We start from the raw sequence: 15,418 nt of genomic DNA, 5'->3' as shown, positions 1-15,418 counted from the left end.
AGAACGTTTAGCAGCAGCAGATCATGTGTTTGTGCTATGTGAGGCCAACAGAAACTGATTTTGGTTGGTTGTGATGTTTCACAGGAGTGGTAATGCAGAAGGTACAACAAAATGGTTTTAAATTGGATTTTAAACTGGGATCCACATGTTCATGATACTGGCTAATTCTGACCCTGAAAAAATTCAGTCCTCAGTTAAACACTGCTGGAGTTCAAGGATGTTGGAGTAGTTGATCTCTGCCTCCTGGAAAGTTGTTTCCCCCTTGGGGATGCCCCAGTGGGATCTGTTACCAGCTGGTTGCGCACAGCTTCAGCTGCTTAACATCTTCTGGGGAAGTTAAGGTGTACAGAGTGTGTTTGCGCAGATTTCTGTCTGTGGAAGGCACGGTGCAAGTGGATTTTGGGTTCTGCCCAGGCTGGGTGCCATTTCCTTTTGTGTTGTGTGCCGAGCTCCCAGCTGGTGGGGACAGAAATGGCTTTGTGGTCAGACTCCAGTCCAGTGGCACCCTTGGGAACTGTTGGGACACAACATGGGGTGATGATTTTAAACTGAATGAGCATTAGGTTAGATATAGGGAAGAAGTTTTTTACCATGAGAATGGTGAGGCCCTGGCACAGGTTGCCCAGGGAAGCTGTGGCTGCCCCTGGATCCCTAGAAGTGTTCCATGACCAGGTTGGAGGGGGCTTGGAGCAACCTGGTCCAGTGGCCCCCATGGCAGGGGGTTGGAATGAGATGAGCTTTAAGGTCCCTTCCAACCAAAACCCTTCTGGGCTTTTAAGACTGTAGCTGTTGCAGTCTGCCTTGGGTTAATGGGAAATATGGAAGCTTGAGGATGTGGTCCCGGGCTGGGGAGCTGTTCTGGGAGTTCCTGCCAGGGTGTGATGCAGGCAGTGATGGTGGGTGGGATGGATGGATGGATGGATGGATGGATGGATGGATGGATGGATGGATGGATGGAGGGAGGGAGGATGGCTGGACGGACAGGAAAGTTGTTTCTCGGTGGATTTCAGGCGCACGGAGCAGGGGTGGGGAGTGCCGGGGATGCAGCGGGAGCACAGCGACAGGATTTGTGCCTCAGTGTGTCTGTGCGCGGAGCCGGGCGGGTTCCCCGGCGGTTCCCCGGCGGGCCGGGCCGTGCCTGACGTGGAGCGCCGGCTCGGCCGGAGGCGGAGCTGCCGTGGGTTTATCAGCGCCGCGGGTCGCGGCGGGCGCACAGCAACAGGCGGCGCGGGGGACCCGGCGCCTCTCCGCCCGCCCAGCCGGCCCCGGCCCCGGGAGCCGCCGCCGGAGGCAGGGAAGGCAGCGGCAGGAGGAGGGAGCGGGCGGAGCGCGGCCGGGGCCGGGGCGCGGGCGGCCGGCTCGGGATGGTGCTCCTGCCCTTCTGGGTAGTGGCAGCCGCGCTCCTGGGGGCCCGCGCTGCGCCCGGCCGGCAGGTGAGTGAGGGAGGGAGGGAGGGAGGGAGGGAGTGCGGGGACACCCGCCCTCCCCTTGCCTCCGCGCTGTCCCCCAGGGTCCTTCCTTGTCCCCCCGGGGTCCGCGGGCGGTACCGGCTCGGGGCGAGGAGAGGCTGAGGTGGACGGGCGGCTCTCTGCCCTCTTCTGTGCTGCAGACCGCTGCATCCAAGCAGCCTGGAACCGACACGGCATCCCCGGGCTAGGCTGGGTCCTGCAGCAGCAGCCCCTAGGTCCCTTCCTTCTGGACCCTATCCCCCTGGGTCCCCTAACCTTGGCAAGAGCAAGTACCAAGCAGTGAGCTGACCGTGACATCGGGTCATTGCTACCGTCCCTGCGGTCACTGTGGTCCAGTTGGCTTTCCTATTCTCTAGCGTAGACACAATGAGCTGTCAGCTCGCTGCTTCCTCTCTGCCCCAGCACCCATGCTTCTTGGAGCTCCTCACTTTCCTGCTGTTAAATCCTTGCTTTGGCCACCAAACTTACTTTTTGGCACAGTGTCACGATATGTAGAATGGGTCATTCAGAATCAGGATTGCTTAGCAGCTCTATTTATGTTAAACTTGCTATGGACTCAGTTAGTATATTGGTGGGAACAGCTTAACATTCAGTTAAGGAAGAACTGCCATCCCTGGAAACCAAATGCAGAAACATATAAAACAGTGCAGCACAGACCAAGTGATTTTTCAGCCTTCTGCCATCCCCCATTGCATAGTAATTACACTAACAACTTTGCGCATGTGTTTCTTTTCTCTTCTGCAGGCTGGTAAAGAACAGCAGATCCAAATAGGTAAGTCTTTTTAGCTATTATTCCTGCTGTCAAAACAGAAATAAAAGAAGTAAGCTCAAAGACTAGTTATTTCTGAGGAAATGATCTGTATGCAGGCAAGCATTCCCTGCGCACCCCCCACCATTGCCACCCAGAAGTGTTCGTAGTTGCAGTGACATGGCATGGCTTGAATTTGCATGTGCTCTCGTGCTGCGGTTTTGCATCTTTATGTGTCTATGCTTCCCTTCCGAAATACAAACCAATCGATGTTATAAAATCTGTAGCTGGTCACTGTTGCCTTGTAAACTGATAGACCTGGGTAAGAAGGTGCTGTGCAGCGAGTTCAGGGTCAATGGCACATGAGGGTGCTGAAGGGAAGTGTGCCTGTTTGTGCCCATGGGTTGCTTCTTACTGAGACTTCAGCCTCTCGAACTCTTCCCAAAGACAGGAAGCTTCTTTTAATTGGGAGGATGCACCCACAGTTTAATTTTCAGATGTGTGTTAATATAGACTAACTGGTAACTGGGCGCTCCACAGGATGGACGAGGTAGTGGAAGGATGTGGAAGCTGGCATTCTCAGTGCTCCTTCCCTTACCCAGTGTGAAATGAGCCTTTTACCATTCCGGTAGAGCGCGTGTCCCTGCACACAAGTGCTCTTTGGAGCTCTTCTGCAGTGGGAATGGACCCCAGGCAGTTCTGCTTCCAGCTGCCGTTGGACCTCCAACCCTGAGGTTTTGGTTCAGGTTTTGTTCAGAAAAGAATTTCAAGCATTTCTGTGAATTTTGGAGGCCTTGTCTCAACTTCAGTTCTGGCACTGTGAGCTTCTGGACTTAGGTTGGTTTCCACCGGGATCTATGAATAATGGGAACAGAGACAGTGAGGTACATTTAAAGCTAACTGGCAAACAGATGGTTTTTCCAGTGGTATGCTGATCCTGTCTTTTATTTCTAGTCCTTTCCAGGAGAAATGGATTGTATTTGAATTTCAGAAACCATAAGCTATATAGGAATGTGTCTTTTAAATTACACAGTACATCAGGCAGAATTCCTGAATCTGGAAAATAACTTCTTGTCCTTCCTTTCTTCCACGGCCCTGGCACTGCTGTAGCCAGGAACATTTGGGGCTGAATTTGATCCTGTAAATTCTGATTCAAAAGGTACAGAACCATAGAATCCTAAAGTGGTTTGGGTTGGAAGGGACTTGAAGGATCATCTCATTCCAAACCCCCTGCCGTGGGCAGGGACACCTTTCACTATCCCAGGTTGCTCCAAAACCCTTCCAGCCTGGCCATGAACACTTCCAGGGATGGGGCAGCCACAACTTTGAGCTATGGCTTACTCAGCTGGGAATTTTAATGACTTGGAGGTAAAACCTGCATTGGAATTGCCTGGAAATGCACTGTCCTACTTCTGAGTCCCCTCAAAGTACTGCTTTGCGTTGGTGTTGTGTATTTTGAGTTGGCCCAGGGCTGGCTGCTGTCAGCAGCTGATCTTTTCTTGTAGCCTGAAAAGTCACTTAGGGGGATTAAGGCACCTAGGGGTTTATTTTTGTTAAATATCATCACAGGCCGCAGTACAGGGGTAGCAAATTAGCACACTTAATTACCTGCGTTCATGCACAATGTGCTGCAGTGCCTGCGAGCTGTCAGGAGGAAGCTGTTCCGTGTCACTCAGCCTGAAGGTGCTGATGCTGTGCTGCACCTTCACCTCCCACGCAGCAGCGCTCTGTCCCTGCTCAGTGCCACTTCTGGAAGAAACCTGTAACACAACAGGGCTGGGCCCCACCGCCTGCAGGAAGCACCTGCAAAGCACCTGCAGCTGTGCAGAGGCTGCAAAACCACCACGCTGTCTCTTGAGCTGTCTGTATCCCTGAGACAAGTGGCAGTGAAGTAGAGGAATGAGGACACCAGAGAGGTGTCCCACATCAGCCTCTCTCCTTGCAGTTCCTTGCTTTCATTCAGCCAACTTACAATGCCCAGATCCCACACAGCCTCATCCCTCTTCAGGTGCAGAGTTGAGTGGGAATTCTCAAGGAATCTGTCCCCCTTTCCTGTCTTCTCTCTGGGCATTCCTGCCCCCTAAAGGCAGCCAGAGAGCCAACGGTAGTTCTGGAGTGATCCAGGTTGTTGAGAGGGACCGAAACTGCTCTGTCGTTTCTGGAAGCCACCAGCCAACGATGAAGCAGAAGAGGGTTGATGGCACAGCCGTGCTGGGCTTGTCCAGTTGTCTCCACACCATCTTCTCTTGTTAAGCATCGCATTGCGAAGTGACCAGAACAGCTCTGTGTTCATCCCATTGTGCTTATCTGTGGGACAGAAGTGTGATCTCCCAGAACATGGCACAGTCTCTTTATGAAAACACTGTCCTCTTCATCCCTATAGCCGCAGGTAACTGTTTTCTCTCCGGTACTTCCACTCCAGAGCTGGATGTCTGCCATCCGCAGTTTGGTCGCGTCACAGCTTGTGAATTCCAGGCAGAAAATTCCATGGTGATGCTCTGGAGATGTCACCTTAGATCCTGTCCTTTTGCTGAGGTACCTGAGCTTCCTGACCCTAGAGCCACATCCAAATGCATCTTCCAATGGGGAATTGGGAAGCTCTGGAGGATTGCTGGTCATCCCTCTGTGACATTCTGGAATGGCCTGGGACTCAGCAATAGAGCCCTGTGCAGGGGCCATGTGGGTGGGATATTACCACGAGTCCCCCCAAATTTCTTTTCTTGGGTAGTTTGGTTTAGACATAGAAACAATTTAAACTTTGAGAAATTCTTCCTCTTCCATTGATGCCACTGATTTCCACATCGACTGTGTCTTTGAAGTCTTCTCAAGTGGATGTTTAGGCATTTGGCATTCTGCTGTGGACTACCACCAAAACGATTTTTGATCAATGTATTTTGCAGAATCTTATGCACAAAAAATACTGTTTTTCTAAATGTAGGTGACAAAAAAAGTTTAGGATTTTCAAACCTCCATTGACCACAGCTGTTGTACAGTGCACAGACAACTCCTGTGAGCCCGTGGTGTTAATTCTGCAGTTTCATAGTTTTTGAGGGGAAAGAAAGCCCGGACAGCTTTCTTCAGAGGCATTCTCTAGCTAATTTTGTTTTGGCACACAATGAAAGAACGTGATGTTCCTTCTTAAGTGCTTCCTTTCAACTTAAACATTGTGCAACTGGAGCAGCATTTTAAGGCCAGATTTTTTAAAAAATGAAGAAAATTTACAGTTAAGTGCTTTTCCTCTTGCTCTGATCAGCACTGTCAGCTTTGAATTAGCAGAGCAGATCAACTCTGAAATTTTAGCTTAGGAAAGGGAACACCTACAGCTGGGATAGCATTTCCTCAGAGCGTGCAGTTTGTGGAAAAAGGGTAATGTAAGTCAGCGGAGGAGTTCAGATGTCTTTGGGATTCAGTCATGTCCCATTTAATTTTAATTGCCTTTGAACAAAAGGCATTTCCTCTTCTAGCTCAGCATTTACAGACTCTGGAAAAGGCTTTCGCTGGCTCAAAACCTTGACAGTTCTTATTTTCCACCCTTTGTTCCTACCTTCTTGGGGCTAGCTGGATGCTCTTATTAGCAAAATAGCCTCTTTTTTTTCCCCCAGCCTGTGGAAATGTGGGAATTCTGCTGCAAGATGTGCAGAGCAGTTTCTCAGTTGTGCGGTGAGCACAGAATTTGATCACCAGACTGTGGTCTCTGGCACTGAACCTCCTGCTTTAAAGAAAAAAGAAAACAAGCCACGAGGAATCTCAGCGAGGTAGAAGGCATAATGTCAGCCTGGGAATGAAATCCCAGTGTTGAAGCACCGGGAATGTGAGGATCTGTGTTTTTACTTTGACCCAGTTAGAATGTACATTCCCGCAGCTCTGTCTCCTGGGCATGGCCTGGTGTCTAATTATTAAAAATGACTTTAGAGTTTTAATTTGGTTCCTTCTCTAAGGAGACAGATTAACAAGCCTGGCTCAGAATTCCCAGTGTTTTAAATGGGAATTATCCTAAGGATAATGGCCTGATTAGGATGCCAGTTTTAGAACCTGGTCTTGTGGGTGTATGGCAAAATAGGTGGAGTTGGCTGCTGCTGAAACCCACCCTGTGGCTGCTGACTGTAGGGTGTGGGGTACCAATGGGCTTGGAAATGACTTTTCACATTCCTAGGATATAGTATTTGTATATTAAGATATTTATAGTGCAGGAATTTACATGTGTGTGTTCTACTAGTACCATGCATTGGTTTTTTGTCAGATTCCTCAGTAATTGGCTGAAAGAATATTAAAAACAGTTCCGTGAAGCCATTAGGAACGTTTTCCTACTGAAGTTACTCGTTGAATGCATGAGTCTCTTAAAACCAGCAGCCTTTGCTACCTGGAGAGATGAACTGGCTACTGAGCTTTTCCTGTGTTAATTCTCGTATCAAGTGTGATCCACACGGGGAGCAGGTAAAATTTAGCTCACTTAATTTAGTATATTTATTTGAGGAATTCTCAGTGGCACTCGGCGCTAACATCAGAGCTGTCTGATCTTGCAGCTTTTCAAATGAAATCGTCAGTAATATCACTCTGATACTGCTTTCACCAGCTCTCCCAGGAAGAGAGGAGTAGGGAATAACTATTTTTGTGCAAGATGTCTTTTTAGTTCTCACGTAGTCAAATACACAGGCTTAGACTTGGGCCTCAGACCCATTCAGAGCAGTGCTGTGGCTCACAGCTTGACCTGGTCCTTCCCTTACAGCCTGAAAATCGGACAGCAAGTATCCTGATTGCTCCCAGATTACAGAGGTCTCACCGAAAAGATAAACTCATTTGAATGGATTTGTTTTCCAGTGGTATGAAATTACTTGAAGACATGTTGCCTTAGCTGAGAGTTGTGCCATTGAGCTCCTCCAGGATTACCAACAGTGTGGGTTTATGGCTTCTCTCAGCTGCACTAAAGTGCAGGATTTAGGGTCAAATCGTGCAGATCTGTGGTGGGTTTTTTGATAATTAGATTTTCTCATTGTTTTTGATCTTTGTTACTCAGAGGAAGGGCAATAGCAAGTTGCTGGCTAAGGAGATTTGTAGAGGGAAAAGCTACTGCCTTTACAAGTGCTGACATGTATTAATTTACTAGCAGCATATGATCCGCTGGATTTTTTTCCCTATGCCTATTTCCTGAGAAATCTGTAAGCAAATTGTGCTTACAACCCAGGCTTGGCACTTCATTTTCAAAACCTTGATGGAAGTCCTGCCACAGGAGCAAGTTCTGTGTAAGGTGTACAACAGAGCTGTGTGGCATTTCTTACAGGAGAGTTCAGGAGGGTCTGTGCCTCTCCTGGGGCTGTTGAGCAAACCTGAAACCCACAGGAAACTCCCCAAATAAGTGTCAGTGAATATTTCAGGCTTTCCTCTGTGAGTTTTAGGAAAATCATTTTTATAATAACTATTAATAGGAAGAAATTCTTCCATGTGAGGGTGGTGAGGCCCTGGCACAGGTTGTTCAGAGAGGCTGTGGCTGCCTTATCCCTGGAAGTGTCCAGGGCCAGATTGGACGGGGCTTGGAGCAACCTGGGATAGTGGAGGGTGGTGTGGCAGGGGGTTTGGCACTGGATGGTCTTGAAGGTCCCTTCCAAACCAGACCATTTTGTGATTCCATGATAAAAGAGGAGCAGTGACAATGTGCCTTACATTTGCCCATGTTAGTAGCTCAAACAGGAATCCTAAACTGGGATTTTTGGAAGGGGACGTGTGAGGCAGAGGGGTCCTTCAGTCCTTGGGCTCATTCCACGCTCTTGTTCTTATTTTAGTTTGGTTTTTGGGTGTGTCTCTTGGCAGAATTCCGAAAAAGCAGACCGAGGCCATATGGGTTAGTGATTCCAGTTAGCACCAATGCAGATGGAAGCTACGTGTCCACCATCCTCTCGGCGAGTCACCAGCGGCGATCGACGCGGGAGGCATCCCAGAGCCCCAGACAGCTGTATTTCAATGTCACTGCCTTTGGGAGGGAATTCCATCTCCGGCTGAAACCCAACACTCGTTTAGTGGCTCCTGAGGCCGTGGTGGAGTGGTACGAAGACTCTGTGGAGACTGGGAACCATGGTGGTAACACAACTCAGACTGGAGCTGGTGCAGAGCGATTATGGAAGAGAGAGCCCCTGTGGACCAACTGTGCCTACGTGGGAGACATCACGGACATCCCCGGAGCTGCAGTGGCCATCAGCAACTGTGATGGTCTGGTAAGGCTGGTTTCATGGCGCTTGTGTCTCGTGGCACACTTTGTGCACAGCTTTTGTTGCTTTTAACTACACCTTGCTAATGATGTCATTTACAGAACTTCATTTCTTAAATCCCTTAGAAAATATTGATAAGCAAAGTTCTTAATGTCTCAGGTTTGTGAAAGAGAAATCAAACCTATGTATTGTTTGGTTTCCTTTTTATTTACATTAGGTGTTACAAACAGGAAAATTAATAATGAAGACATTTTCAGACTTAAAAGGTGGCCTTTTGTTAACTGACTTTAGAATTTGGTGTCCAAATCATCCCTCATTGCTTCTCAGGTACCAAAATCCATGCCCTGTTATCCAAGAATAGCAGCATTAAGTTTTTTTAAAGGGTTCATTTATAAAGTGAGCATACTTTTTGTTCTCTTAGATGCAGTTTTGTTTCATCAGGAGGTGTCACATAAGAATTGAGTGGTTCACATCTGTAACGGGTTTGTTTTCGATCTGTCTGTGGACACACAGAGTTCCCCTGTGGCTGAGCAGATGCCCAAATCCCAGAATGAAAGGCTGAGCATATATGGAGCCCACACACCATTCATTGATTCGCTCATGCAGCAGGGAAAGCCAACAATACTCACCTTGTGCTCCATAAGGCGCAGGAGCACTGGTGGAACATGCCTGCAACATCCAGGGAGATGAATGTTGTGGTTATCCTCCTGCTGTTTGGGACAGGAATCACATGAAGAAGTCTGCAACAAGCGTCCTTTCTTGGAAGTGGGTTTCCCATTTCCCATAGCTGCCACGTGGTCATTATTTGATTCCATTTTGAGATAAGTCCTGGCTAGGAAAGCTCCCACCTCAGCAGCGGGCAGCAGTCCCTGTGGGAGTAACTGCAGAAATGGCTCAAAATCCCCATTCACACCAAAACTCCTTGAGTTCCCTTGCTTAGTGAAAGGAAATACAGGTAGTGGTTGCACCAGAGGTGATAACTAATGTCAGTTTGGTGTGTTTTGGCGGCTTTTGGTGAGTTTTTTTGGAGAATCTATTGCCAGTGTACTGTGTTTACAAAGGCCAAGGAGACCCCTGCCTGGCTAGATGTAGCTTCCAATAGAATCGTTCTGATGAATGAGACCCTGGGACTGGCAGCTGGACTTTGGCAGTAAGCCTGAATGAAGTTGTTGCATTGAGACAGCACGTGAAGACAAGAAATTGGATTAAATGGAATTAGATTAAGGAGTGTAGCAGCTCCGTCACAGATTGCCATGTGTCTGGCAAGCTGTTTGTGGTGTGTTTTCAGGTAAATGAAGCCAGAGGGGAACTTTTGGAGGGGGAGTGGCTTCACAGTGACAGAAGACAGGGTTGGATGGGATACTGGGAAGAAATTCTATGCTGAAGAGGGTGAGGCCCTGGCACAGGTTGCCCGGAGAAGCTGTGGCTGCCCCGTCCCTGGAAATGTTCAAGGCTAGGTTGGATGGGTCTTGGAGCAACCTGATCTAGTGGAATGTATCCCTCTTTTCCCATAACACTCCATGTGCTTTTCTTGGTTTTGAGGACTGGAGTAGGAGAACACGGGCTTTTTCTTTGACGAGTACTGGGTAAATGCTCCTGGGTCACTTTTGTCTCTCTGTTCATCTCAACCTTTGCTGGTTTTAACATCTCTTGGAGCTCTAATCATGTGAGTGTGAAAGAAATAAATAATCCTGAAGATTTATTTTATGGTTTTTCCCTCCCAGCATCTCCCGGGGTAGCAAAAGGAACTTGCAATTACCATCTCTGGCCTCTCTGTTGCTGTACTGTGTGTCTCTCAATCCAGCTAGAATATTTGATCCTCAGTGTATCCTAACGATGTGAAGAGTGAGATAATATGGCTTAACAGAAACTGGAACAAGAGTGAGAAATTCTAGGGGCATGTGTGTGTTGGAAGGATTTATTTTCGACTTCAAAGGAATTTAGACACTCTCCAGAGTAGCCAGCTAGGTTCTGAAATCTTGGAGAGAAAGCAAAGGGAATCACTGGGGTAGCAGTTTGCACAATGTATAGCTTGTAGAAGAGGTTTAATATCATAAGTAAAAGAGTATTTGGTGCTAAATTTTGATTGTTTGATGGTAAATATGTGGAATAATTGGCATTTGCACTAGTAAAGAAAGATTTTGCCCACAGTCTCTTCCTGAATCTAAACTTACACTGAAACCCCCAAATACTTGAATACTTTTGTTTTGAAATAGTTTACATATCTACTTTTGCGGTGGAAGTTGTCTGTGTGCCATCAATTTTGAAAATTCCTATCTTCACATCTGCTTAATCTCCCGTGGAAATGACCCTGTTTATGTAAAAAACCCACATGCATGTGCCTGCACTTGTCATGGCAGAAGAACACTTCATTAGTCACGGAGGAGCTGGCTCTTGTCTTCTTCGCTGTGTGTCAGAAAGCTGGTGCTTCCACAGGTTTCTGCTGGGTATTTCCACTGTTGTTTGGTCAAAATAGCAGTACTTACTGTCAGAATCCTTCAGGAGTGGAAGGTGCCAGCCTCAAGAAAACACTACAAATGGTTTAGATTGTAAATAGAGAGAAGGCAGCAAGCGTAACATATAGAAATAGTGGCTTAAAACACTTTCTGCCTCTTGTCATATGGAAAATCATCTCAGTTTCTCAGTTAGCTTCCTGCTTTCATAACAAACTCTGAGCAGGTTCTGGTGTGTGATACCTTTAGCTTGTACTTCCACTCTGAACTATGTTTCTGTAGATGTGTGTCCTGTGTTTGAGCTGGGATCTGGTTTATGGTCACATCTGTGCAACGCCAAGTGGCAATGTTGGTTTCTGTTTCTCCTAGAGCATTAACCTTGCTCATTTCTAAATGAAAGGCCTGGGCCCAGTACAATGAACCTTTAATCTTTGACTTCAGATTCCAAGTAAAATGTGACTTCTTTTTTGTTTGTTGGAAATTATTTGAAGTATTTTTGTTTATTGAAATTCCGTGGCCTTCAAGCCCAGGGCAGCATATGGTCGTGTGAAGTACAGCTGTTTGCAAGGGGAAGATGCTCAGGAATCTGCCTGCCAAACCAGCAAAATCCTGGAAGACAGTCCAACCATCAAGAATTAAAAAAAATACCCAAATGTGCTTAGATCTGTCATTTGTGACAGATTATTCCTCACTTGCTTATTGCCATCCATTTTTCCAAGGATATGGAGACGTGAGGAAACGTGTCTATGCATGTTCACAGCTACTTTCCTTTGGCAAATCTTTTGGAAATACGGGCTGGAGTATCTCAGACTAGAGATAACTGCACAGGCTTTAAACTTGGTTCAAGAAAAGCTTTAAAAATCTGCAGGAATTGGGGCATATGGGATCCAAGGAGTTTCAGGGCATTTCGATTTGTTTCAAATCCTTTTTTATTACCATTGTTTCATCAGGATTGAGCTATGAAGGCTTATTTCTTGTTCCTGTGTTGGTTCTAATGTACTGTTTCAGCATGATTTCCCCCAAGCTGGCAAGACAGAGTTCCTAAATGGAGATACGTCTTTCTAGCGGCCGATGGTGCTTTATCCCAGTGTATTGGAATAGCATTTTGGAGACAAACGCTTGAATTGCTGCCGAGCATCTGGTTGTAGCACATCGGAAACTCTTGCTGAGTTTGGGATTGGCATTGAGATTGGGACTGGGTGGGACTGTCCCCTCGGGCCTGGAGGTTTCTTCCAGTCCAAGGTGGAGGCTGTGGTCAAGGGGATGTCTGGGCATCCAGGACTTTCTGGGAGGGGAAGGCAGAACAAACCCTGGGAGATGGAAGCGGCTCTGGCCGCGTGCCGCTCTGGGCAGATGGCAGCAGTGTCTTAGGCTGATTTAACGCTCCAATATTCCTGCTCCCCTGCCCTACTGCGCTCTTCCCACAGTAATTCCCTCCTTGCCATGAACTCCCATGACCTGCTGTGCCTGCTCTTACCACTGGCGTTTCTCTGTACTTGGCAGGACTGATGAACTGGGCGTGATGGGTTGCAGCTGGACTTCATCCCCGTCACCTCTCTGCTGTGCAGCACTTCCCACAGGCTAATACAGAGTCCTCAGCTGTAGTAATCCATAGTAAAGAGGATTTCTCAAAGTTCAGGAGCTCCAGAAACTTGGGAAAATGCATTCCCTTATTCAGGACTTGGGGCTTCCTGAGTAAAACACGGAGGGGAGGAGCACTGATTGAGAAGGGAGGCGAAGGGGACTGAAGTCAAGTGTCAATATAGTGTAAAATAATATAATCTAGGAATTCTTTTATATGTCTGGTTGGCTTCTCCCTGGAATTATCACTCAAAGGAAATGAGTACTTCACCCTTACTTCATGGAGCATAGTCAAAGTTTATGCGGATGGTTGCTCAAGCTCTATTTATTCTTGTTTGTTTTTATAAATTCTTTTAACAGGGCCAGGTTTGCTCTAATGATAGGTTTGCCTCATTTCCAAGCCCTTGTGTCTCCACCTCTCTCCTGCCTACCTTCAAACACAGACTTTGGGCCTTAAAATTTATGTTTCAGCCCCTTAAGATGAGCCTTTGGACCTCAGAAGGGACGTTTGGAACTTGTAAGGGTTTGTACTCAAAAAATGAGGTTCTTAGGTCTAAAAGTGTGATTTAGACCCTGTGTATGAGGGATTGGACACTCGAGATGTGTCTTGGACCCTAAGGACTGATTGGATCATAAAAATGGAGCTCTGGACATGGAAAGTGAGGCTTTGGACACTATAAATGCAGCTGTGAGCTGCATCTCTTCAAAAAGGTGGAGGTAGTTTAGCTCTTTTTGGCTCATAGGAAGCATTTCTAGGCACTTCTTGGTAACTGAAATTAAAGTTGTACTATTTATCCTCTGTTGAGAAGCAGGTGGCAGCAGGTTATCAGATAATTGAAAGCAAGGATGAAAGGAGACTCAATCCCGTGTGTTCTGATAGTTCTGCGGAATTCCTCACCCTCCAGCTGAGGAGAGATACTGTGAGTTCAGGCTGGCATCTGAGTGACCTGTGATGTCATCCGAGGTGCCTTCCAGAAAAGGAGGACTTCCCTGTGGGGCCTTCCTGGGGCCTCTCTGGAACAATCAACAGAAACAGCCCAGAACACCTGAGCTGTGAACTTAACAACTACCCCAGGCTGGGCAAAATGTGCATGTGGTACACAGCCACGAGTGGAAAATATGATGCTAAGAAGCCTAACGCTGTTATTAGTCTCTTTTTCCCTGTTTTTAGATTGGAGACAATATTTGAAGGTTAAATAAGAAACTTCACAGTCTGGTGTGGGTGAGGTGAGGTGAGGTGAGGAGAACATCCCCTAGGAAAGGGTTTAGGAACAGGCAGCTGGAGAGAATCTGCCTGGAGGCTTTTCATAAAAAGTCTCCACTTGGATTGCTACAACTTCAGACTTTTATTTATAGTTTATTTCTGATGTTGAAAAACCATTCTGTACAGCAAAGCATGGGTTTACATGTAATCCCTCCCTTTTAAGCAATATATTTAGGGGCTGGAACTGCTGTTACAGGTCAGTATGTGGTTAAAAATGGTCTGGAACAAAGGGCAGGTGGTTGGGTGCTGCTCTGGATATGCCTTTTGTAGCTGTTACTTAATCACACCTTGTAGTCCTGGCGATGCATTTTCACAAAACACTGCTTTTAGGGCACTTGGACAAAGAATTTCCTTTCTGGATTTTTCCTCTTTGTTCCCAAAACAGCAGACGCTTCTTAACTTTTCTGATTCCTAGAGGCTCACAGCTTACAGTTTATAAAATAGCACAAGCTTATTAAAATGACTAAGTACAGCCCTTTTTTATAGTTTTAGTAATAAATCCCAGATTGTATAACTTGTGCGGACTCTTGTAACACACACGGAGTGCATGAATTGGGCTCTCACTCCTCATTCATGTCCTGCCTCCACATGTCACCTGTGGGAAAGTGTGTGTCCCAGGAAAAGAAAGTAAACAGATACTGAAATAGTCAATGCTCTCAGAATTCAATCCTTGTAGCCTCTCTCAAAGTTCTCATTGATGGTGGAGTTAGGGCTGAATTTGTAACTGCAGTTGGTAGGCTGGAGGTACAGAAGCCATATTCAGCAATGGCTTTTTTGATGTTTCATGTTTATTCAGTGTTGTACGAACTTGGATCTGGAACTTGGCCTGCGAGGCACATGGTCTGAGGTTTGCAAAGGGGCAGGAAGCAGGACTGGAGAGAAAATACTGTGCAGGGTCATTGAGAAAATGAGTTTGTCTGCTCTTTCCTGTTCTTAGTTTTCTCAGAGGGTCACACTGCAACTCTAAACATTATGCTCCCATGCAGGCTCTGAAAGAGTCATGAGAAGAAGAGTGAGTTGGTTCCACCTCTGGCCCCTGTGTTTCATCAGAAGCTTCTTGAAACGATGGATAAAGTGCGGCACTGTTGTTCCCATTAAAAAAACCTTTGCTTTCACTTCTGTTTTCAACAGATACTTGGTTTTCATCAAGTGCTTCTGCTACTTGGCTGAGAACTTTGATAAATTACAATCATGCAACAATAAATCAGCTTCCCTACCTCATAAAAATCCCTTTGTCATTTGACTTTCTTGGTGTTAACCTAACCAAAGGTGTAAAACCACTTTTCCTTTTCCTTTGAGAGGCTTTACCATAGTTTTTTTTTCCTTTGTGCAAGGATGTAGAACCAATTTAAAATGAGGAGTTTGATGGAAATATTACTAGCTTTGGTGCTTCCTAGCTTTTGATCCACAAAGTATCTCCATTCAGAGGAAGCTGCATCAGTTTTCTCTCCTTCTCTGACTTCTTTCCGAGCAGATGACTCTTGCTCACGCATAGTTTGGACTGAGTTTTCTGTTACCTTGGAAGAGTGCTGATGCTGCAGCATCATTCATGACTTGTGTACAGGCAGCAGATAAATCAGGATTTCTTTTGTGTGCCACAGTAGAAATGGTGCTGCTGACGTCCGGATCATGAGACCATCGTATTTTGGCATTATTTTATTCGCTTTACACTTTTGGAGTATTCAGCACTTGAAGGTCTCATT

At 46.6% G+C, this 15,418-nt stretch overlaps 1 protein-coding gene across 2 annotated transcripts in view; it reads left to right on the top strand.

The window, feature by feature from the left end:
• Window positions 1–1,301: 1,301 nt before the first annotated feature.
• The window catches only part of ADAMTS3 (ADAM metallopeptidase with thrombospondin type 1 motif 3), a 57,160-nt gene continuing 43,043 nt past the window's right edge, over window positions 1,302–15,418 (top strand). The window contains exons 1-3 of one of the 2 annotated variants that reach the window (XM_042026943.1): window positions 1,302–1,433; window positions 2,214–2,241; window positions 8,023–8,423. In XM_042026943.1, the coding sequence (XP_041882877.1) occupies window positions 1,365–1,433; window positions 2,214–2,241; window positions 8,023–8,423 (498 nt within the window). In that variant the 5' untranslated portion in view covers window positions 1,302–1,364. Of the gene's footprint in view, window positions 1,434–2,213; window positions 2,242–8,022; window positions 8,424–15,418 lie in introns of those variants that run through there. The other variant, XM_042026944.1, reaches the window with a different exon arrangement.

Source organism: Corvus kubaryi, unplaced genomic scaffold (genome assembly GCF_017639235.1).
Source record: "Corvus kubaryi isolate FWS band 111438036 unplaced genomic scaffold, C.kubaryi_AGA036_p1.0 37292, whole genome shotgun sequence".
Taxonomy (NCBI): Eukaryota; Metazoa; Chordata; class Aves; order Passeriformes; family Corvidae; genus Corvus; species Corvus kubaryi.
The sequence above is the reverse complement of the archived record's forward strand: the minus strand, read 5'-3'. Positions and strand labels throughout refer to the sequence as shown.